At 39.0% G+C, this 24,422-nt stretch overlaps 1 protein-coding gene across 1 annotated transcript in view; it reads left to right on the forward strand.

Moving 5' to 3' along the window:
- Positions 1-23,182, forward strand: part of NSMCE2 (NSE2 (MMS21) homolog, SMC5-SMC6 complex SUMO ligase) — a 124,094-nt gene extending 100,912 nt beyond the window's left edge. The window contains exons 6-8 of the mRNA XM_054385503.1: positions 19,124-19,210; positions 19,527-19,633; positions 22,840-23,182. Coding sequence (XP_054241478.1) covers positions 19,124-19,210; positions 19,527-19,633; positions 22,840-22,996 — 351 coding nt within the window. The 3' untranslated portion in view covers positions 22,997-23,182. The remainder of the gene's footprint in view (positions 1-19,123; positions 19,211-19,526; positions 19,634-22,839) is intronic.
- Positions 23,183-24,422: the final 1,240 nt, after the last annotated feature.

Below are 24,422 nucleotides of genomic sequence, written 5' to 3' on the forward strand. Positions count from 1 at the left end.
TTTAACAGCATTACATCTGCTGAAAATTGCTGTTCTGCCCATAATTTCTGGTAGTAAGTTCACCTTATGAGTCTGGTGGGAAGTGATGCAAAGGATGAAAGGTATGAAATTTTGTGACCAAAAAAGAAAAGCTAAATTGCAATGATAAGGTGAAGTTTAAGTAATTAATATGAGACATCATTCTTGAAGATTATTCTGATCTAAGGGAGGTCCAGGAATTCTTACAAAGTCATATTTTACTTGAATAGTTCTAGAAAGACAGAGAGTTTAGAAGGGCAGAGAGTTTTAGAAGAAGTGTAGAAAAATGTCTTTTCACAATATGAGCAGGACAAATAAATTGACTTCTAGTCCTGCACTTAAAATCCTTCTTCATGTACCTACCAGGTAAAATATGTAGTGAACTTAACCTCTTCCCAGTTTCTTGCTTTGCCCACCCCAGAGCATAATTCTCTGATATAATCTATGGTGGTAACTAGTTAAAGGAGCTAATCAGGGAGCTAACTGAGACTTGTTTAAATCAAGTCTTAACTCCTGTTTGGCCTCTTCTGGCAGGCCTCCACAAAAGGCAAAGAAAGATTGCTCTGTGGACTTGCCAAGCTCCACCAGAAACAATTGGCAGGAGGTGGAGAGCAGCTCCTTGGAGAGAAAATCATCACAAGCAAACAATGATAATTTGTGTTGTGAACAAAAATCTTTAAAAGCTAGGAAGATGTTCAAACGCTTTCAACTGTGCTTTTAGAAATATGGCAGGAGGACTTAACTTTCTTTGCAGTTTTCCCTTGAACTTTAGGAATGATCTTGAACCTTCTGAGACCAGTAGTTTCTGTTAGTCAGGTGTTGTACTGCAAAATCCTTTGGTAAATGTAGCTGTTTACTTTTAAAGATTTTGTTTTACTCTCAGTAACACAAGTCTGCGGAAGGAGGCTGTGTAAATAATTGCATTCATATGTGAATAAAGAATTACTTTTGTTGGAACATTTTGTATGAAGACAGGAAAATAATGTATGGATGGATACTTTTGAGCTTGTAGATAGCTGATGTTATAATCTGAAGGCCAGTTTTAACATAAGGTTTCATTCAGTGCATGAGGTAACTAGCAATACTGATTCTTAGAAGAGATGCCAAATCACTGTTACGTCATTTAGTGGCATAAACTGACCCAGTGTTTAGACATGTGAGTAGGTGTCCTGATTTCTTAGAAACATTGAAGCCCAAGTGAATGGAATCGTGCATAATGAGCGCCTTGAGAATCAAGGACCTTTTTGTTCAGATGCCTAAAAACTGGTTTGCAAATAGTGCATCAGACAAATTTCAAGGTGTTGATCTTTGTTCTATGGGTTTTCTACTTATACAGATGCTTTTTGTTGCAGGCTTTATATTTACACACTTCCTTTATCTTCTGACTTAGGAGTTTATATTCTATATTTGCTTATTGAATAGTAACTCTCATCTTTATTTCCCTTTTCCTACTAGTTTTGTAATCAGTTGAAAGAAAAAGTTGAAAGAGACAGATGTTGGCTTTCTCAAAGTGAGCACTTACATATACTGTGATCACAACAGGGGCTAAAGCAGTTTCTTAAACTGGGTAGCACCAATACTGATAAGAGAATTTTTAGCCCAGCTCTGGCTAATGTATCCATGGGAAAATAGATTATCAAAGTCAATGCTAATGTAGACATGACTAGAGACAGGTAGTGGAAGAAGTAGAGGGTTTGAAAGGAAATGGAAGAGGTACCCTCACTCCGGTGGTGTAAACCCAATATTCACTCACTTAGAATCCCAGTTCTAAGGAGACTAACAGGTAAGGAGCATAACAATGTGACTTTCTTAGATATAAAAGACCATCATGGGAAAGGCATCCTCATCTCTTGTTACCACTAGGCTCTAGAATAGCTCCTTGATTCCATTGGTGGCCCTCTTCATGATCAGGCAGACAATGTGCTTTCTCTAATTTGTGTTTGGTGTTGGACTCTAAAAATTTTAGGTACTTTTTACTGTCTCGTGCCTCATTTTGTAGGTTATTGCTCAAATCAGTCTCAATAGAGGTGTTTTTAGTGGTTGTTTTCATGCAGCTAGCTGTTGGCACTGGTACTGCTCTCAACTGCATTTTACATTAGGGATCTTATGAAATACCCCAGACAAATGCCCTGCTCTTCGAGCTGCAAAATCATCCTCTGGATTTTTTGCTTTCATTTCCACCCATTGCTGCACAGTGGTCCAGCTTCAGCAGAAAAGTTCAGAGTGGCCCCCAATTTTTCCTTACTAGGGCTGCAAGCTACCCAAGAATACCTGAGCTTTTTTTCTATCTTCTTAGTTATTAAAAGAAAGAGAAAGAGTGGTGCTATTGCTTTATATTCCTGACATTGAAAGAGACAATATTGTCTCCTATTGTTTTGAAAGAAAGAGCTTTGAACACCAGAGAAGTCTTAGAACTTTAAATCTCTGATGGTAGTAGGGCTTTGCAGAGTAAAGTATGAAACTCCCAAATACGAGAGATCTGAAGTGCTGTCACTAGCATGCACTGTGTGACATTTTTAACATTTTCAAGGTTGGTGGTAGTTGTATGTCCCTTTGCTAATTAGCTGACTGAAGCACTATGTAAGACCCTTCAGCACCCAATTCGGTGCTCTCTCTGTCAGTGCTGTGGCTGGACATCTTTGGTGGAATCACCTTAAAAGAATCACTTTTAATTTTACATAGTAGGTACCCAAGCAAGGCATTAATGGAAAATTATGTAAAACATCCAGTCTGACAAAGACAGGCCATAATGCGGGTTGGTTTGTGTATCCTTGTAGTAACACCTTCTGAGGCCGAGCTAACTCTGGCCACAGAATTTAGATAGTTATCTCCATCTATACCTGTATTACTATACCTCTTCAATTAGCAATTTGGGTTATTATAACAAAGAACCTTCCTGACCATCCTATACTAAAATTTCTGTATCAGCTCTCCCAACTCACCTGTGCACTTTGAGGAAGGGACCCACACTGCAATTTGTGTCCCCAGGAGATTGGCACCCTCAGAAAACTAGCAAAGCCTTGTAAACCACACTGCCGGGCAGACTGGTGTGCCATTGCACCAAACGGTAATTACAGGCGTGCTTGAAGCAAGGCTTTCATAAAACTGAATGAAAAGTATGATTCATTTCACAGGAAGACCCACCCACCCACCTATTCAGACATGGACATGCCTCTCATCTTCTCTTGCATCTTCTTTTTTCAAGTTTCAAATGGAAGTACAATGTCTGAAATAGAAGACCTACCTGAATATATTCCTCTTCTGTATTTAAATCAATTTGTAAAATAATAATTTGATTATAAGGTTTCCTAATTTCTCAGACTTTAATGAATTCGTTGCAGTTCCACCCATCTGCTTGTGTACTAATCACAAGTGTTGCTCAATGGATTAAATCTGATGTTGGGCTCTGATAGGGAAGTTTTCATCATTTCAAATCGTATTTAAGTTGCTAATATTGGTTAAGTACCCTATCTCAAAAAATTTACATTTAGCATTAGAGTGGTGCCTTATCTCAAAATACTTAATTCCTTTTGGAAAGAAATGTGTGATGTTGTACTGCTACCTAAGAAAACTGGAAATTTGTTGTAATTCTCAACCCACTTTAAATGCTGAAGCATCCATAACCAGATCTTTACGGTTTGTGTATTAGAAAAGATGCCTGTGGCTACCTTTGCCAGCCAAGTTTGCAGGATTAAAGCTAGAGTGCAGTGGGGTGGTGCTAATGCTGCTGGTTTAAAACCAGTTTTAGTATGTTAGCACTGTCTGATTTCGGCACTTTTTCAGGGTTTTAGATCAGTATGAGAAGGATTCTAATTATGTTCTTCCAAATAAATTTCCCGTGCATCTTCATAAGCACTTTTGTATCATTTGGTATTTGTATTTACTTTCCATGCATGGTTATGCTTTGTGTAATTGTTACTTAAGTTCTGCATTTTGTGTAATCAACAGCCTAGTGTGATGGTTTAAAACTGTCTTCTCAGGATGTTAGCCATGACGGGAGTGTATGTGAAGAGAGATTTCCGTCCTTTGATGAGTTTAGGGACAACAAGATGACTCAACACATGAATTGTGTTCAACACAATTCATGAGAGTGCTGGTACTGCCCTTCTGGAGCTCATTTCATGGTCAGGATCGTAATAGAAAGTCAAATTCCGTAGTTAAAAAAACCAAACCAAAACTAAACAACCCACTCCATTTGTGATTTCACTGGAAGAGGAGAAAGCATTTCATAAGGTCCTTAGAAATTCAAACTTATGAGAGCTGAAAAGAAACAGGTAAAACAATGTACACTGCAAATTCTGTTGCTGGGTCAGTATGCAGACAGCAGAATGTGTAACTCATATGGCAGTGTGTAATATTGCATATGGTCAATACTAGTATCTCAAATGCAGCCTCAGTTTACCAAATCCAGCTTATCAGAACACCCAACTAGTCAAAGATCTGATTAATGTGCTTTGCAGACCTGTAATGAGGGGGAGCTTAATTATTCAGAATCATCAGCTTGCAAAGGTTTTGGATGATCCCACATAAGCCTGCTCAATCAGCATTCCAGCACATGTGCAGCCTCCGTGTTTGACAGGGGTTTTGGTTTGTTTAAGCATACACTTTAAGGTTAACCCCAAGATTTTCAGCCATGTTTTTCATTAACTGAAGAGATCTCCTATTCTAGACAATTGACTTTTAATGCTTATATGAGAAGTTTCACTTTATATACTGAATAAATAATTATGAATTACGCTTATAGTGCCATAAAAGCACTGCCTCTTTACTACATAAAGATATGTTCCCTGCCCCAGAAGGCTTGAGATCCAAGATAAGTGGGACAAGACAATGAGAAAGCCATACAAGAAAAGGAGGGTGTGGAGTGAAACAAGAGACAGATAAGATGGAAAAAAAGAATCTGGCAGATAGGACTCTTGCAGAAGTAGGATTGGAGAATGCTTCACACGTAGGACCTTCAGACTGCTGCTGTGCCCAGCTGTGCACTGGCTTGATGGAGTCCCCCATGTCCCCACTGCTTGGGGAGTGCTGGTCAGATTCACTTACGTTCCCCTAAGCATCCTCTTGATTTTTCTTGTGCCATCCCTTACATGAGAAACAGTCTTAATAACTTCCATTGTAGAAACACTAGTAACCCATGAACCAGTGCTAAACTAAAGCTAATAATATAATTTTACTGATTAAAAGAAACTTAAAATGTTCTATAAGTAGAAACTGTGTGCCCAGCTAATCTATAGAAATAAATATTCTGCTTGTGCACCATCTCTCTCACTCCACCATCTGTTTGCTTTATATAACTATCTCATTATTTTGTTTTTGGGGGTTTTGTTTGTTTGTTTGTTTGTTTTTTAGTGAAATGTTTTCTGTATAAAGCTCTCTAGGCCAGTAGTGACATGGCTTTGAGCTGGACACGTAAACATGTAGCAGTGAAAATTATGAAGGAAAAAAAAACAAAGGTGCTTTTGGCAGAGAAGTAAGATACAGTTGTGAGCCCAAGAGAAACATATTCCAAAGTAGGCAGCAGATTTGAAAACAGCACTAAAGAGGTACAAGAGACTGGAAGTTGGAAAGAGGAAACAAAGCCATTTTTCTGTGTTTGACAGAAATCTGGGCATAATGAACACAGCAGCTCCTCTTTCCTGAAATTTCCAGCTGTCAGGATTTCCATTTCTATCCACCAAGTAGCATTCTGTCTGAGGAAAAGTGGGCACAATTCTCATCAACTCCTTATCAGGGAGATTCCAGTGTACAATAAAATGAATACAGAAGTCCCCTATGATGACAGACAGCATACCAGGATCAGAGATATTCTGTTGTTCTCGAAATGTCTGCAGTAGTTCTCCAACAGAGAGACCTGTGCATGCTGCCAAAGCCAGGGAAAATACAGAGAATATAGAAGTTTCAGAAAGAACTTGTGGACTGCTGAAAACAGTGCATCTTAGGTGTTCCACAGGAACAGCAAGAGAAGTACTGAAGCAACCACATATACATGCAAGGTAAATAGTTTGCTCTGCCACTGCATTAGCAAGGAAACCACTTCAAACAACTCTCTCTACCTAGGGAAAAATGTAGTAATAATAAGCAATAGTATAAGCCTCCACTCCTTGCCCCAGAGGTTGTCTACTAATCCTTAGGAGCCTTTACACTCTGCAGGCTTCCTTTTTCTATACTCATTTGTCACTAGAAAAATATGTGTATGGGTCAGAGGCATAGCACGAGTCAAAAACATATTAGTAGTGAAAAAAACAAACAGTTCTCCAATAAATCCGTTTATATGTGAGATGTAAACAACACACAGTTTATCTTCTCTAAGGAAAACAGAAGCTTGTTAAAGAAGCTAGAAGTCCCTTACTGCTTGTGAGTTGTTGATAGCCCATTGTGCTTTTGCTTCTTAAAGGAAACAATGCACTTACAAGGGTTTTCTTTCATTTCAAAAGCGTTCTCTGATTTGAGATCTCCACAGAACTAATTAAAACAGAACACAGAACAGCATTAGTTATGCACCAGAGTGGGAGTCAGAAGATGTAAGTTTAGTTCCCAGCCCTGCCACCAACTTCCTGGGTGACCTTGGGTAAGCCTCTTTAGATTTTCAAAAGACCTCTGGGCCGAATTTTCGTATTGAAGTTTGATTTTCAAAGAAACTCAATATCTAATGATTTCCATGATGCTGATTATGGCAACAAATGTGCTGAGCTCATTTGGAAATCAGGCTCTTAATCTTTTTCTGCCTCAGTTTCCCATCTCTGGCAGTGCCAGTTGAGGTACTTTCTGTGTCTGACCTGATTGTGTATATTGTAGCTCTGCAATGCCAGAAACTGTGTTTTCATGAATGTGCATTGCCTCTTGTACAATCTTGCTTGATCTCTGTTCTGTTTTTTAGGCATTACTGCAATGATTATTGTACAAGTGATCTGTTTTAGAAAAAAGCAACCATGATCAGAAGAAAGCATAATTATTGTGTTGTTTCACAGATCCAGATGAAAATCTATACTAGTTTCTTTAGTTTACTTGGGAGAACATTGTCTGGGGAACATCAAAAGCTGTATTTTAAATCAGCATATGTATGTTATGTTAGCTAACTTCTCTAGGCCAGTAGTGACAGCTGATCTATCAGAGAAGCAGGTTAGATCAGTTTGGCATGATTTGATATGGCAAGAAACATATTGACTGCCTTTTACTACCTTGTTATCCTGCAGCTGCTTGCAGTCAAATTGGTTAATAATTTGATGAAGAATATTTTCAGGAGCTGAGTGGTGTGGAATTCCATACACCTTTCTGCCCCTCATGCCATTTGTAGTTCCTACTGCATCAGCTCTGTTTGCATTTTTCCCACACTGCCTGCATGCTCTTGCAACATCTCAGAGCAACATAACATTCTCTGTTGGCAAAGGTATGGAGTGCTTCTTCACTTCATAAATGCTGTTTGCTTCCCTGGACCCACTACAACCCATTCCTGAAATTCCAGATCAGTATTGTCAGTGATAATCGAGCTCCTGGTTTCAAGCTCTGTTCGGTACAAGCCAGAGGCCAAATGTAGTAACCCAGGAATGTGTGATTGCAAAGACTGTCACTTCCCAAGGAACTTTGCTTACTGCTAAATTACTGCCCTTTCCACATACCTGTGGGTGTCACTAACATGGTGACTCTTCCCTGTTAGCTTTGTCATATGTGAGTGCACCTCAAGCAGCTGAAAGTTTTGAAGTGATCACTTCCTATGTTTACAAAATCAGCATGCAACTCACTGCTGTTTTCCAGTTTCCTGTGTACTTCCTGGCTAGGATTATTTATTATTCAAGCATGTGCCTTCTGAAGAACCCTTTTGCTGATTTATATGGTTTCCTTTATATGAAATAGGATGCTATACTATGGTCAGCTTTGCAATGAAAAAAAATAGCAGGATGCATCTAGGAAGTGTGTGCTCACAGCAATTTTTCAGTTAAGACTGAGTGTGTTTTGTCATAGAGAGAGCTTAACTGTGTCATTTGTCTGTGACTAGCATTTTCTACTGTTGCATTTGTTTTTTAAGGATATAGTCCCTTTTACTAAAAGTGCTATTCAGCTTCTTAATCTAACAAAGAACTTCTGAAATTGTGTTACATGTTCTAGTATTGGCATGCATGCCATGTCAAAGCTAGTGTTTGATCCGAAAGAGTCGGAACTGCAGGTGGTGGTATCTGCAAACAAAAGCTTGGAATCAGGGAAATGTTACAGAATAGTTTGGGTTCAAGGAACTTTTAGAGAACTTTGGATGTCCCATTGGCAGGGAGATCTTCCACTAGATGAGGTTATTCAAATCTCTGTTCAGCACTTTCATGAATTGGGCATCTACAGCTTCTCTGTTCCAGTATCTCATTACCCTCACAGTAGAGAATGTCTTCCTCACATCCAATCTAAATCTACCCTCTTTCCATTTAAAACCTTCCCCCGCTGTCACTGCAGGCTTGGTAAAAAGTTTCTCTCCATCTTTTTTTTTTTTTTTTTTTTTGTAATTACCCTTTATATATTGATTCTGTCCTTAAAGGTTTTCCGCTCCTTTCAGTCATTGAGCCCAGTTCTCACATATTTTTACTTGCTGTAGCCAAATGTGAAGAAAGGGAGAAATGTTAACTACCTGTACAAACAAAAGAGTCTCAGTAACAGTGACCTAACCTAAAATCTGTGTTGCAGGGCTGTGCTTGATTTCTGATGTGAAAGGAGCATTGAGCAAATCAGGCTGTGCCTTATCTTTGTTGTTTTGAAATGGTGATCCCTTAAGTGTAGCTCTGTTGTATTCAATTTTGTTTTCCTTCTTTAATTAGTGTGGTTTGATTGTTTCAGTTATATTAAGCTGTTTATTTTTAGGTATAAAATCCTGATCTTTCTTAGCATGCACATAGGGATTGTATGTGTTTCTGCACGAGCTGATGTGCCAGCCAAAGAGTACAGGGGAAGCTAATAGCTCTTAAGAGGACAACTCTAATGTTACTCCATCCTGGTAATAACAATAAGATGGAAATAGCAAGCTTAACATTAACTGCTTTGCTGAAAGATGAAGATTGTGCACAAAGCCATGTGATTGAGCTCCTTATCCTTATTATAAAGCACAAAGTGACACTGCAACTGCTGTCCCGTCCGTTCAACATTAGCTTCCCTTGCTCTGCTTATTCTGCTTAGCCATTCTTGTTTCGGCTGCTGTGTGTGTCTGTTGAAGGTATTCAAGTCCTTTCTCTGTCCTGCTTCACTACCCTTTTAAACCTGATCTGGAGAGGAAGATGTAGACAAAGAGACCCTGAGGGTTTAAAAGACTTTGCTTCATCTTGACCTTAGTTAAGCTCCTCACGGTCTTCCCATCAGATTTGCCATAATGCAAATGCACAGTCATTGTCAGGTTGTCTATTACGTGCACCATGTAAAAATGTCAAGATGAAGTCTGAAATGCATGTAGTGCTATATGAAGTACATCTGCAGAACTGTCATGGGTTTCTGGTGCTTGTGGCATTTATGAAGATGCAGTCTTCCAGTTAACACCCTTGGCAAATCAAAATCTGCAGAAAGATATTTAAACTAAATATCGATCAGATTTAAAATTTACTAATTACCATCAGAAGCTACTAGGCTTCTGCAGTTACAGTCCATGAGTATTTATAGCTCAGAGGTTTAGTGTTAGCTTTTTTCTAGTGACTGCCATTCAAGAAGCCTAATCTTACATCACAGGACAGGCTGAGAAAAATAACTGTTCAGCTGTTCCTAAGTGATGACAGCATGATGTTTGGCTGCACAAGCCCCCCATAATATTGTTTTGGAGGATGCTGTATAAATTGGGATTAGCCACAATTTTTGTTTCTTTTAGGGAACAGTGTACCAAGGATTATTACAGTGAAGATCTGCCCAGTGTGCACAGCATAGTTTCTGCAGAATGCCTTAGTACACACCTGCAAAATGTCCCTCTGTCTTTACCTAAATTAAAACCTTGGAGTTTTATGATTCAGCAATGGCAGGTCTGTAAGTTCCTTTTAAAAAAAAAAGAAAATGAGTTTTATTTCTTAGCTTGTTTTGATGTAATATTAAACATTGATATTTCCCCCCTTTTCTCATATAATTAGCAAATAAGCATTATTTTATACATATCTACCAGAAAGTGATCCTGTGTTCTTCAATGCAAGTGTAAGTTTTCTCAAAATAAACAACCAGATATTACGCAACTACTAGAAGTATTTTTTGCTTTTATCATGGAACTGGTGCATTCACTAAGAATGTATTTGGAAACTGTTCATAGCCTTAGTTACTCTGGGGATGTCAGTGTGGTCTAAAAGGAAATACAGCAGTCTAGCACAGAAAATGTGCCAGTGGCTCTGGACATGTTCCTGCTCTGTGCCTCTGTTTTTCGCCAGTGAAATGGCAATGGTAGTAAAACTGACCTGTTTTATAGTGCTTTGTATTCCAGAGAAGAAGGAATTGGATGTTATTACTTCCATAAATGTTTCATTGCTTTGGGAAAATTCATCTTCGGAGGAAGTTGTTGGGCCCTTGGGCTGGTGACCAAAGGCAGGAGTAGAGCAGGAGATGCAGCCCCAAGCGGGTACCCAGCCAGTGCCTTGGAGCAGTGACCACAGAAAGGACAAGCTCTGAGATGGTGCTGGAGTAATGACCATGACATGCAGACCAGCTAAGCCTTCTTGCCTGTCCTGGAGGCATTTCAAGCAGTGCAAAGCTGCACAATTCAGAATAACTGGAGTGGTAAAGTTTATATATAAAATACAGGAGAAATTCATTTCTATAGAAAAAGCTTGGGAAATTAGCACAACTTCTCTCTTTATACATCTTGATATAGCTCCCACAAGTTATGTGGAAATAAATAGTGCTTCACTGCATGTTGAATTGTAATCACTCAATGTTACCTATTTCTAAATGAAGTAAATTCATTTTTAAGTATCTTAAGAGTTTCAGAAGAGCTCCAAAGAACTGAAAGGCATCACTAAGAACAGAATTGCGAATGATGCTCTCTTCATTAATATTAATTTTAAAATAAAATAGCTTGTCTAAAAATTTCTTTCAGATGTTTCACCATCAGGCTCTAGGGGATAGAAAAAAAGAGTATTTTCCCCCCACCAATTCAGGTTCACTTTTTCTTCTTGTGTCTTTATTCAAGAGCAATACAGTTTACCTGTCTTTTCTTGGTAAAGAGGCAGGTTTGTCTCTCGACTTTTCTTTTGGGTGAAGGGGGCAGTGGAGGTCATTTCCTATACTACAAACCTGCTGATTCCTGAAGCTGAGAGATTGCCCTTTCCCACACCCTCTGCAGTTTCAGGCAGCTGCTGAGCCAGTGCCATCCTTGCCAATCACAAAATCAACAGGTTAATGTTCCAGAATTGTAGTTTCATTCCCTCTCACTGTACACCTCATAAATATTCCTACATATACCCTAACACATGACAAACTACGTATGTTTGTATTCACCACTCTTCAGACATCAGGGCTAGGAGCATTGTTTTGGTAACTTTTTAAAGGTGTTTTTTACCAGAGCTGTTTAGAAAAGAAATACAGTGAAGTCTTTGCCAAAAAGTCTTGTGATGAGAACATGAAGAAACAGATTGACATGTTGATCACAATGATAACTTTCTAGGGATGTGATCTTTTGGGCTAGCTAGGGGCTAGTTCATTGGTTCCACAGCAGTGTATGGGATAGACTGCTAGGAATCTACACTACCTGGTCCAATTGCCTGATTGCCTGTTCTTCTTAGTTTCTGTCCCTTATTTTCTGTGCCTTGGAACAGTTCTGCCCAGGAGTGTTTTCTGGCAAAAGCTTGTTCCACCTGAAAATGTGTCATCAGTTGAGCTTTTTACAAGTGAATGACTGCAGCCATGTGCCAATGACATACCAAGTGGGTAAAGCAACCTCTAGCTGTATAGGTTACAAGATACGTCATGTTGCTTTTTGTTCAGAGATGACACAGACACAGTTTCTGCTTGTGAGCTAATACACAGAGAACACTTGGCATGGTTTGTTCTGAGAAAGTCGGAATTAAATTATGGAATAGAACATCCAGGGACTGCTAAGGACTCAGGCATAAATGGATGTGGCTCCAAACTGCTGTCAATACTGACAGCTTTCCTCTCACTGCTCCTGTCAAGCATTTACAGTGCCTTTCTCAAGTCCACAGGGGATTAGGCTAAACAGCCAAAAGGCCCTCCTAGTGCAGAATAAGAGTGTCCACACAGTGCTGCATGGATGCCAAGTAGCTAATGCATTCTACATTCACACCCTCGCTTATTTTGCAACAACTTCCCTGTGTAGGCAAGCCCTACATGCTCATGTCATTTGATGGTTAGCATTGCATCAGTGACATTCCAGAATCTGACCACAGTGTTAGTAATGGAAAGTGGTTCATCTTTTAATGAAATGGTAGGCCTTTTTTTCTTCCTTCCCTGGTTGCATCTTTTGCAACTTTTTCTTTCATGTGTCTGGAGTGAATTTCTTCAATTTTAATGTCTGTGATACTGTTGTAATCTATGATATATGAAATGATGCTCTCTAAGCATGGAAATTGCCTTTATGCACTATAGTCTATGAAGCAGTGATTGCTCAGCCTTTTTTCTTCTAAGAGCTGGAGAAAACTCAAGTAATAAAAACATTCTTTACACATATTTGCAATTTAGTAGCCTAGTATCCAATTCATTTTTTTTTCCTCATAAGATATTCCAGGTTTTTTTCTTGCTTTGCTTGTGTTGTGGCATCCCTAAAACTTTTGCTCTCTTGTCACATGCCTGACACGCTTTTATGTAGACTTGAAGTTTCCTGGTTCTTCAAGTAGTCTGTTTATCAGTTAAGTTCATTTTCAGCAAGCCTTTGGTGTTTAACTTGCTTATTAAGTTTACATGCCATTGTGGTTGATGATAGTTAAGATGGACAGATATGGTCTTCTTAGATTTTCCAGAAATAGTGGCTCCTCTGAGCTTCCTGATGAGCTCTCATGACATCTGTTTAGGTAATCTTCATCTCCCCCAGGAGCTTCTTCAGATCGAGTCCAGACTGCAGTGATGAGGAAACTGCTGTTTGAAATGTCATCCATGGACTTTGAAGTGTGTTTTTTTTTTTCATGGTTGTTTTCACTAATAGAGGGAGCAAAAAAGCTGCCTTTGTGTGTTTTCCTACCAAACTTTTCAATTTGTGTGGCTTATAATTGAAGATACCCTTTCTGTTTGCATTTCTAGGGACATAGCTCCCACTGCACAACAGTACGATTTTCCCAAAATCTAAAAGCAAAGATGGTGTCTAACTTCTCACTTAAAATAGTGTATGAGTTGAAGGTTTCACAGGGCAGCTCTGGAGTTTGTTGGTTTGTATATAGCTTCAAGTGCCTTTCTGTCTCCTTCAGGTAGGTTCATGTCCAATAACAGTACCATCAGATCATAGTCTCTCTTCATTTTAAGGTCATTCGGGAAAACTGGCATCAATCAGCTGTACCCTGTAATGAAAGGATAAAACAGGAACAGTATTTCCATCTGGAGCAGTGTATTTTAAAAGCCTGTAGCTTAGTGGGACCAATTACTGTAAAATGCATAAGTGCTGTGAATTTGATGGCATTAAAGGAGTTTATAGAGGATTGTTGCTTACTGCAGGGTACTGTCCTTTCTCACTCTGACTAGGTAAAGGAACTAACAATTTGCTAATTTGTTCACCTAATTTGTCTTTAACACTCCAGGAAAATCAGAATGGTTTGTACTTACAGGTTTGTCATTTTATTTTGGATTGCCCAAAAGCATGTCTATGCACTTCTTACACAAGTATGTATAAAACATGGCACATACAAGGGACTTGTCAGTAAATTACTAGCAAATTGTTTGTCCTGGGCTGGGGCAAGTAAATCATATTTGCAGTTGCAATCTGGAGCAACATGTTAGAGGCCACCTTCCTTAGATGAACTCATGTATTGCAGCACCAGCAAGTAGTCAAATTGTAATGTACTTTAATGCAAAGCCTAGTTTGGCTTGGTTGGCAAATTAAACTATCACATGCCTCTGGCAAAAGCAGAAAGCCTTTGAACTGTTTGACTGCAGCTGTAGCTCGCACACCTTATTTTCCCTCTTAAAAATCAAATTAAACTGTAACCTGCAGCCTCTGTGGTAAGTTTTAAAGAAAATTAAACTGTTGCTAACTTTTCTAACAAAGGTAAATGTGTCTGATCAAGCTGAAAAGTTCAGGCCCAAATTCCCCTCTCCAAGTTTAGACTAATTCATTGGAGGAGAACTCCAGGGCTTATTAAGTACAAAGATACTACCTCTGACTCAGGAAGTCCTTGGCCACAAACTGCTAGAGACTGGAAGCTTTCCCAGGAAGATATTACTCTGTGCTTCCCCTCTTCTTTCATTCTTCCTGCAGCATTTGCTGTGGATCCACCCCTGGGGCAGGACACTGGAGATTTGTTCTTACGTTTGTATCTCTGGATCTGAAGTCCAACTTGAATTCAGAGCACTAATGGACATTCTGACCCTCTCTTAAGCACGGCCCATGGTGGTCTCAGCAGTGTGCTTTGCAGAAAGTGGTGTTTGAGCTATTCCCTCCTTTAAATTTTTCCTTGGACCATACTCACCCCCTGCTAGCAGTGTCCCAGGGTCCTTCTGACTCTTAGAATACAACTCTTCAATATGATGATGTCCTTTGCCTCCCCCACCTTTATTGTTTTCTCTGTCCTGCTGGCAGGAGCCCTCATAAGATTCATGTTTTTGTAGAGCTTTCAGAGGTAGGATTTTTCCCAGCCTGGATGAGTTGCTGTTATTTCTATGGAGTCAGCAGTACAATAGACCCTCTTGGTAGCCAAGGCCTTGTCTGTCTAGTGGCTCAGGCTTACAAAGACTCAATCCTCCATACTTAACATCACCCTTTGATTTCCAGGATTAGTGTCTGACTGATGGCAGGTGAGAAGGCAGAATAGTGCAGCACCAAAGGAAAGAAATCAATTAAGTTTACGCTGCAACATGTACTCACTCAGTGCCAGCTTAGAGATACAGAGGTTGGGTAGAGAATGTTGTTGGGCTTGGAACCAGTGAGCAGTCAGACGTCTGTGTTACAGTAGTGACAATGACAACGGAGGTCTTCCCTTTGATACATTTTTTTTTAGTAAGTGTACCATTCATGCTTAAAATAATTCATAATATAGCAGTTAACGTCTCTGCACTATGGTTTTCTTATTTTTGAAAGTTGGCTGTAAAGTTCTCTCTCTCAGCAGAGGAGGTAAAAACTGAGCTGAGGCATATTAGTCACATATTTATCAAGAGATGAAAGTGATAGAGATATAAAGTACTACCAGCTTTTAATTAAAATTGAATAAGTAAAAAACAGTTGGCAGTTGCAAAATTCATTATGATGTGTTACCAAAAATAGATACCTTTATGAGAATGTAGTTTTATTACAACAGTGGGCATTAATTAGCTGTAAACATCACTGCCGAGACAGCCAGATAGAAAGCGAGTTGCTAATACTCATAACAGGTTTCAATCTGCTGGAATGGAAACTAGAAGCTCTTCAAGGCTGTTAAAATGTAATCTCTTAGACTACAAAAATAGATGTATGTGCTTCTGTTACCTAAGGCAACATCTGACTTTCAGGAACAATGACTTAGTGTTTTCTGCATCTGGTTTTAATTTGCATGGATACTCCATTTTACAAAAAGGTAACCTGATTTATCCGAAATGTGTATGACAACAACCCCATGTTTTATTTCTTCTTTCTATAGAATAGCCAGACTTGAAAGTAGGATCCTTCAAAATATAATAGGTTTGATTTGGTAAAAAATCTTCCAGAATGTGGTTACATGTATAGATCTATCTATGATTTAGAGCCTCTTACTGATCAGTTCGAGATGTGTGCGTATCTTGTGTAACCTCTACATAATTTACTGTAATTAAAAAAAGTTCTTTTCCTCTTTCTTCCTGTAACCTAGAACGTCAAGCAATGACAACAAATCTGTTGGGGATTTATCTGATTTATGCTAATTTGCTATTGACATGTTTGAGGTATCACTTGCTTCATCTCAGGCTTACGTATTTGTTATTAAAAATGTCAGCTGCTTATGAAAAGGAAATATTTTAAATAATTATTCATTTATGTTATTAATACCTCTTGAAATCAGGGCCCCATTCTGGCAGACCAGATACAAAGTTATTGCAAATGAAGTGCAACCCAACGTGCTTGAGATAAACTTGTAGCAATAGGATGATTTGAATGCAGAAGATTAATATATCCCACCTATAAGGACTGGGCCTCAACTCATGGAGTTCCAACCATTAAACATGAGGCATCTAAATTACCTCCAAAGCCAGAACAAGAAAGAAGTAAATGCAGCCTGTGATTTAGCTCACATAATTTAGAGACTTGAGGCCTTCAGGAGAGACGCAAGCAGCAGTACCCAAGCTTTAGCTCATATTTTCAGACTTGGCTGCTTCAACATAGTCTTCCAAGTTCTTGTGTTGGTACTTAAGTGAGCACACACAGAAGTGATATGTGAAGTGGGGACTCTTCAGCAAAGTTAGAAGGTGCTGCACATGGTGATCATTCTTCAGAAGAGGCAACAGACATGCTTAACTTGGAATGCTTAGCTTTTAGAAATAAAATCACAGGCACAAGCCCCACATTGTAAAGCTTTACTCACCTCCCTTGACATCTGCATGTTGATACAAAAACAATCATCCTTTGAAAAATATCATCTGTCCTAGATCTTGCTAGTACTGCTACACTCTAACTTCATTGACTGATATGATGCTCTGGTACACTGGAACTCCATGCCAAGTTCATGAGTTGAAACAAAGTGTAACATAGAGAAACGGGAGTTTATAGATGTTTTCAGTAGGAAAGATTAGTGCTGCAGTATGTCAACATTTGCAGATAGATGAATTTAAGGAAATTCTGATTATTCACAGCAAACAAGTCAGTATGGTATACAAATAAAGCAGCCCAGGCCAAAGCTGGCACCTACTAATAGCTGCAATATTGTTTAGGCTTGCTGTCTCAGTGGGATTTCACCCATGGTTTTGTGTTTGAAAAAGCTTCATTATAAGTCCCCATTTCCCTCCCCCCCAATTGTATGTTTTTCAAAATACTATATGTTTATGATAGAATAAACCCTATAGATGAGCAGTCTAAGAGTAACGTCTGACAGATTTTAATTTCTCAAAATGTACCTGCTGCAAATATTTTTCTGATGTCAATACCTTTGCAGTTTTGGTATTTGTGGAATTGTGTCCACTATTCCTTCAGATTTGCAAGTGTTTACTTTTGTAAGGGGAGGCAGTATCTGGTGATGTTGTGTTGATATTCTTGGATATGACAGCCTTAACGTTATTATTATTGCCATTAGACATTTAAGTTCATTCTTCCTCTGCATTCATACCTTATTGATTGAATGAGGCCTTAGTAACAGAAACAGAAATAGCCTTGATGGTTGCTTGAATATTGACTATGCATTTGCAGGAGTACCTGTGTCAGAAAACATGTCTGAGTGCTTAGAAAACTCTGGTATATTGCAATGGAGAGAAGGGCAAGCTCTGTTAAGGAGCAGGAAAAAATATGCAAGTGAAGCTACATCCTGAGAGGTGCTGTGATGGAGAGAGAGCTGCAATATCAATGCCAGAAGTACCTCTCCCAGAGATGTGCTGGCTCAGGTGGCAGTATGCTCAGTTTAGACAAGATGTGAGAGATTGTGGTTGCTCCAAGAGTGGTGTTATCATCTGGAAGGTGTTGCTATTATAGCAGGACTGACCAGAAGGAAACACTGGCTCTTAATAGATGTGGAACACTGCATACCAGGGATGTAAAGATCACCGACAGTGTGCCATAGCAGCAAAGGGAACCAAGACTGAGACTTCGTAGGAGGCAAATCATGAAGTAACCAAACCATTCATGTTCACTCACTTGTGTTTCTCACTGCTCACTTATCAATTGAAGCCGGCACAAGCAACAGAAGGATTTCTTCCTCTCCAAACCCTGTGTTGCTACATTACAAAGCAGCTTGTACAGCTGGAGAGAAATAGGTTCTGTTGAGCTTAGGACACTTTGAGGACTACACCCCAGGGCACTGCTGCAAAAACATTGCAAAACTACCCCAAAGGAATGGAAAGTTATGGCAGGTGTTAAGTTTCCTATTATTACCAGATAAGATTTGAAGATAAATGAATGCATTCAACTGAAAGCCTAGATTCACAGTAAAAGAACAAAGGAAAAGATAAAACAATCTGTATACGTTTATTAAGGTTATAGTTAGTGATATAAATCCTCCTTAGCTGCTTGTGTGTCTCAGATTTTTACTGGCTGATTAGATTCTGTGTGGAACCTTGGGCTGGTGTGCCCCTGAGTATAAAGAGTTGCTTACGCTTTGCCTTCTTCTGGTAAAGGTGGGGACCTGCATCCTCTCTAGCTGAAGGTAGATTTCTTCTTGTTTGCCTGCCCCTCATTTCATGGCATTGGGCCATCAGGTGTTTTCTGGGAGATCATAGTATTTTATTCTGCCCCTCCACCTTAAGGTTACTTCATTAATGTTTCTACTGATCTCAAATAACACTCTCCTGGCTTTTGTTTTTCACTAATTATGGCCTTGTTAAAATACCACAGCAGCACTTTACAAATGATGCATTATGATAAATATTACAACTCCTCTCGAAGTACATACTCAGTGTACAGGCTAAATAGCAAGCCCATTTATGACATTCAGACACAAACTGATCTCAATGGTAGGGATGCAAAGTCTGCAAAAGCTCCACATCATCCTTTTTTTTTAGATTTTGGGGACTCATGTTACTGTTTTTTGGTGAACCTGAACAGTAAGTACCAAAGGCTTTGCATGTATTCAGGTCAGCTTGCTTTCCTTCCCAGCCTCCTTTGTAGCATTGGCTATAAATAGACTCACAGACACCCCTCAAGTGGTTATCATTTCAAAATACATGCTTTCTAACAGACTATATAGTATAGTATTTATTGCAGTATCTTGTTTAGGGAGTGGTACAGAAATATGTGATGGCATCTTGGATATTATGGTGAGAAAATGTTTGGCAAATGCTGGGGTTTATTTTCTTAAGTATTGGCTATCTATATTAAATGCAAATTGCCTTGTTTTCTATTATAGTTCACCATCAGTTAGATAATGATGAGGCCATTGAACAAATCGATGAAGATATAGCTGTGACTCAGAGTCAGATGAACTTTATTTGTCCCATTACACAGGTATGCTATCACTACTACAGTAACTATTGAGAAATAGCTATTTCTTATTGTTCATTGAATTGTTTATTCTCAAACAGCAATACTGGTAAAAAAAACAGGCAGTATGAATTACAAGCATCACCAAAGAGCAAAATTGCCTGGGAAGAAACTCCATGTAGTAGAAATGCAGTGTCTCACGCAGGATCTAACCCTGTAATTTGAGTGGAATGCCATCTCTGAATGGCAAACACACTTCCTGCTGTTTTGCATAAAATCACATAAGAAGCCTTTTCGTGGGCATTATCAGTTCCTGTAAATCAAACCTTATTGATTACAGATGGAAATGAAGAGGCCAGTTCGAAACAAAGTCTGTGGACATATTTATGAAGAAGATGCCATTCTAAAAATCATCCAGACTCGAAAGCAGCAAAAGAAAAAAGTCCGGTAAGCTACCAAGAATGTGTGGAAAAGCTATTTGCTTTGCTGTGTAAGTGGAATCATACTCCACTTGTTCTAGAAAATGTGTTTGGATTGGCAAGGCTGCAGGAAGTAATACCTCAGTGTCTGCCCCAGTCACAGTCTCCTCATTAGTACTGTACATGTGAAGGAGCTTTTCTTTCTAAGGAAAACAAAGTGCAAGGAAACATTTAGGAAGTGTGTGGGGAAGTTACAGCTACTTGTGGTACCTGCACAACAGCAGCAGAGAGATTTTATATAGCCACAAACAACAAACTTTGTCTTCCTAAAATTTAGTTGCTTATTTTGTTCCCACTGCTTATTTAGCAATCCCTGAAATTAATGGGGAGGGAGGGGGGAAAAAAGTCTCCTCTGTGCACTCTCTTTTGCAGTTACATTCCACACAACTAAGAAATATTAAAGCACAGAAATAAATGTTAAAGTGAGAAATATTAAACCATCACTTTTTAGGTATGACAGTTTAAGAACAATCAAACAGAAATTAAGAACGATCAGACAGGATTATGCAGATCCTACTGCAATGCAATTAAATAATTCTTATTTTACATAGTCAAAGCAGCCTGCCACTTTCCACACAGGATTTTTTTTTTACTGTAAATATACTACAGTTGAATTTTTAAACATGAAATTCTCTCAAATGAGTTTGAAATTTACAGTGGGTTTGATTATTAATAATTTTATTAAAAGACAGGAGAAAAGGGGCTCAAAAACGTTTTAAAGCAAGTTTAGAGGATGTAATATTTCCTCATTAATCGCACATTGGCTTTTACACCATATGTGCTAGAGACTCATGCTTTGGGGTTGGTGGCCACATGGAAACTTGCCAGTTGTAAACTTTTTAATAAATGTGCAGTTTCCACATGATCAGAAGGGTCTGTCAGAGACTAGCAATCTGATTTTCCCAAAGATAATGCCACAGGCAGCTTACTTCCTCTGTGGGTTGCTCTTGCATTTCTGTGAGGCTCAACATACTCTGTCACGCAGATACAAAGGTGGTGCAGGACTTTTGTATTCCATGCTCCTTCTTGGATACAGGAAAGCACTGCTGTGAAATCAAGCATTAACTGGGATATCCAACCACTACCTTAGTGTCAAAATAGCTTAAAGTACAACTGAGAAGTACCTTGCCTATGTTGTGAAGTCTAGCGAGTAAAAGTGGAATGGGTGCAATATCTTGGAAGTAAAAACAAAAACAGCAACTTGGATGGCCAGAAATGCAGAACTTGACTGCAAAAATGAACAGGAGTTGGGAAATAGGTCACAAGTTGGAGAGAAGGAAATGAGCATTCTGGAGGATAGAGACAGGCTAGGAAGCATGTTCTCAACAGCCTAAAGCCACAACAAAATATTTTCTCTAATATGGAACTGAATTTAGGATGTCCATATCTAAATAATTCTGTGTTGTTAAATCCATCAGGAAAATGTCATGCGAATAGAGACTGTTGTGGTGACTGAAAAGTTTCAGCACTGCTGAAAAACTAATAGGGCCACATGATTGAATTTGTATTTTACCTTTAAAGAAATTAAAGTATGAAAAAAAAAACAAACCAAGCTGTATAACATTTAGCCTTAAAAGCTACCTTATACCCAAACCGAAGTTATTTGTGCAGGCTGAATCCCAGCAGTTCTTAATTCTGAGCTTTCAGCTTGCAACCTTGCAGTTTTTACTGTAGTTAACTCTACTGTGCTTTGAAAAGCACAAGCACCACAATAACTCAGCTTCTCTGTAACTAAACTAAGAAAGAATCCTTGGTTTTCTCTGCCCAGTCTCACCAACCTGCTGTAATTTTAACCTTTCTCAGGAAAATGCAGTCTCCTCTGAAAAACCACAGTTTGCTGTGGTGGTAAGGCAGGCCAGCTCAGGCAATGAGTTCCCCATTTGAGTACCCCATTTTTATGGTGTTGCTACTTAACTGTGCTTCTGCCAGTGATATTCAAGTGGAAGCAGGTGTCTTGATACAGCAGAGTCATGGTTAGGGAAATACTCTCTATCCTGACTCTGAAATCAAAGCTGTTGCTTACTCTGGAGTTCCAGAAGTGGCTGTCTCTGTACACGTACTTTGCTGTTTGAATACATGGGATTCCTTTGGTGCACTTGGCAGGGAGCTGGCTGGATGTCAGCTCTGCAGCTGACGTGTGCACAGCCACCAGGCCTGTGCTGATAGCCTCACTGCAGGCTCCTTTTGGCAACTCTTACGTGTCTTGGTTTGCTCACTATTTTCCACTGCCTGGAAGGACATACTAATACTTCATGCTTACAGGAAGTGTGGAAAGCTTTCTGAGCACTTGTTATTCATTAAGCTCACAAGCTATTGCTCTAATAAGGTGATAAATGGGAAAACTGAGGCACTGAGCAATTAAGTGACTTAATCATGACAAACACAGTCACAGTGGACAAATCTGGAGTAAAAGCTATGAGTACTGAATGTAAATAAGTTCAGTGCCTCAAGAAGTTAGTCTTAATAAGGAAAAATCCAGGAAAAGTGTTATTTCTGACTACAGGTACCATCTGTCTATGTTTGGGCCACTGCCAAAGGAAAATGACCTTTGGTCCCTGAATATCTCTCACCCTGATGTCTTTATCTGCGTGTTCAAAGAGGTTGTAAGACATTTTATATTTGATTATCATTTAGAGGCTGTTAATTCAAGTCCCATCTCTCCTCTCTCTTCTTCCTCAGTTCATAAAAGACTATGTAAATTTTACACCACCAATAGTCCACTGATTGATTTACCTCATTCTCTTTTATCTATTTCCCTAGAAATTAATTTCCCTAATTATCTATCAGTGAAGATTTTACTTTTCCACCTCAGATTAATAAGGTAAGAGGTGGTTACCTGCAGTTTGTAGAGGACTACAAAGAGAGAAACCAAGTCAGAAAGATGTCCATGGAATGCTATTATCATTCCTGATGCAGCTTGTGTACATGAAGCAAGAGAGTGATGTATGGGTGAGAGGTTCCGTCTCTCACTGTGTTCCTTCCTTCCTTCATCTGTTGATTCCAACCAGTTTAAATAAATGGATTTACTTTTCACCATAGAGAACTGGTGAAGAGAAAAAGAGGTAATGAGGAACTGACAGAGAGTGAATCCCAGATAAATACAATGTTATGTAAAAGCCTGTATCTGATAAAGACAATTCTTGCAATGTAATAGAGCTCTTTTCTTTTTAACAGATGCCCTAAAATTGGCTGTAGCCATTCTGATGTAAAAGAATCAGATCTTATGCCAGATGAAGCACTTAAAAGAGCGATTGACAGTCAGAATAAACAAAGCTGGTCAACACTGGAGAAGTCAGATGGATATGCTGCTGCCACAAAAATTTGTTATTAGAGGTCTTGTGAGATAAGCTGCTGATTGTGAGTAGGTTGTGTAACTGATTGTTATTTAAAGTGTTTCATTTATAGGCAAAGTTGAAGGTCTCAGCTGTAGCTAAAAGCATTTTTCTAAACTGCTGAACACAAGGAATTCCAGTTTAACTTGTTTGGGGATTTTTTAACCTTCCTGAAAGTCTAAAAAGCTTGCATTTGATAAATAAAGCATGTTTTGCAGCATTTAACCTTCCTTGTCAGTGTGCTAATTTTTTTTTCAGTGCATTAGAGGTGCAGATTCTGTGGGCATGAAATAGCAAGTGCTTCGCTCACTACTGCAGATAGTTCTATTACTCTGTGTGTAACCCCTGGGAACACCCAGAGCAGGGCACTCTGACCAAGGCTTTACCAGAGTCATATACCCTGCTTGGGAACACAAACAAGTTTTAATACAAACCTCAGGAAACCTTACTAGAGCTTCCTCTGCAGGAAATGCTGCACATCTATACTTTGTGTGTGGACACACAAAATTACCAGTCAGCTCTGAGGATCTTGGCCTTGATTTTATAATTTTTGAACACTCTGCCCTAACTTGGGCTTTCCTTATGAGATTCAGAAGTTTTGCTTCAGGCTTCTTTCATTTGGCAGTCTCAGATGGCTTTACCTTAATACTGTAGGTTAGGAGACTACAGTTATTTACAAAGGTATTCCAATACCTACTTTGTAGATAGTGCAAATATATTGTAACCATATGCCCTGGACTGGAAAGCAGTTAATCTCATTTTTTTGAGCTTCAGATATGTATGCATTTGGGCACAGATCCAAAAAAGGACTTAAACTTTGCAACATTTCATCTTTATTGCCTAAATTGGTCTGAATACATGTAGCAGATAAAGAATTACATATATGAATTAGAAATAGCCATAGGTAAAAGGAGCTGCGTTGGTGGTCAGATGGCAATTATATCTTGGCATATGTGAAGCAGCAAATACAGGTTTCTTTGAGCTTCAGGGCCCTTAGTGGGTTGGATGGTATTTTCCTCAGTCTTTTTTCTGAATTTGCAGTCTGACATGTGGTGCAAAACATAGCTGAGGTACCTGACTGCTAAGCTTTTCACTCTGGGTTACTGTTTGCCAACAGCTTTCCTTTTGTAGACCGTTATTAACTCCAATTGCACTTAAGAGTGCAAACCACTTCAAACTGAAATTGTTATTTTGTAATTGGAGAATATTAATCTGCAAACTGATTTCATAGCTAAAAAAAGGGAACCAAACTGTTGTTATTTGCACTGAGCATCTGTGTTCAAAACACTCCATGAGAGTTAGCAGGGTAATTTTCATAATGTGGTCTAACCCCAGAGGTCCATCTTCTCAGAACTCAGCAGTGATCATGAGTGCTTCTGTCTGTGGAAGTCCAGCTGTGTAACAGCGGAGAGATTGAGGAGCAGT

Source organism: Indicator indicator, chromosome 12, assembly GCF_027791375.1.
Source record: "Indicator indicator isolate 239-I01 chromosome 12, UM_Iind_1.1, whole genome shotgun sequence".
Lineage (NCBI taxonomy): Eukaryota > Metazoa > Chordata > Aves > Piciformes > Indicatoridae > Indicator > Indicator indicator.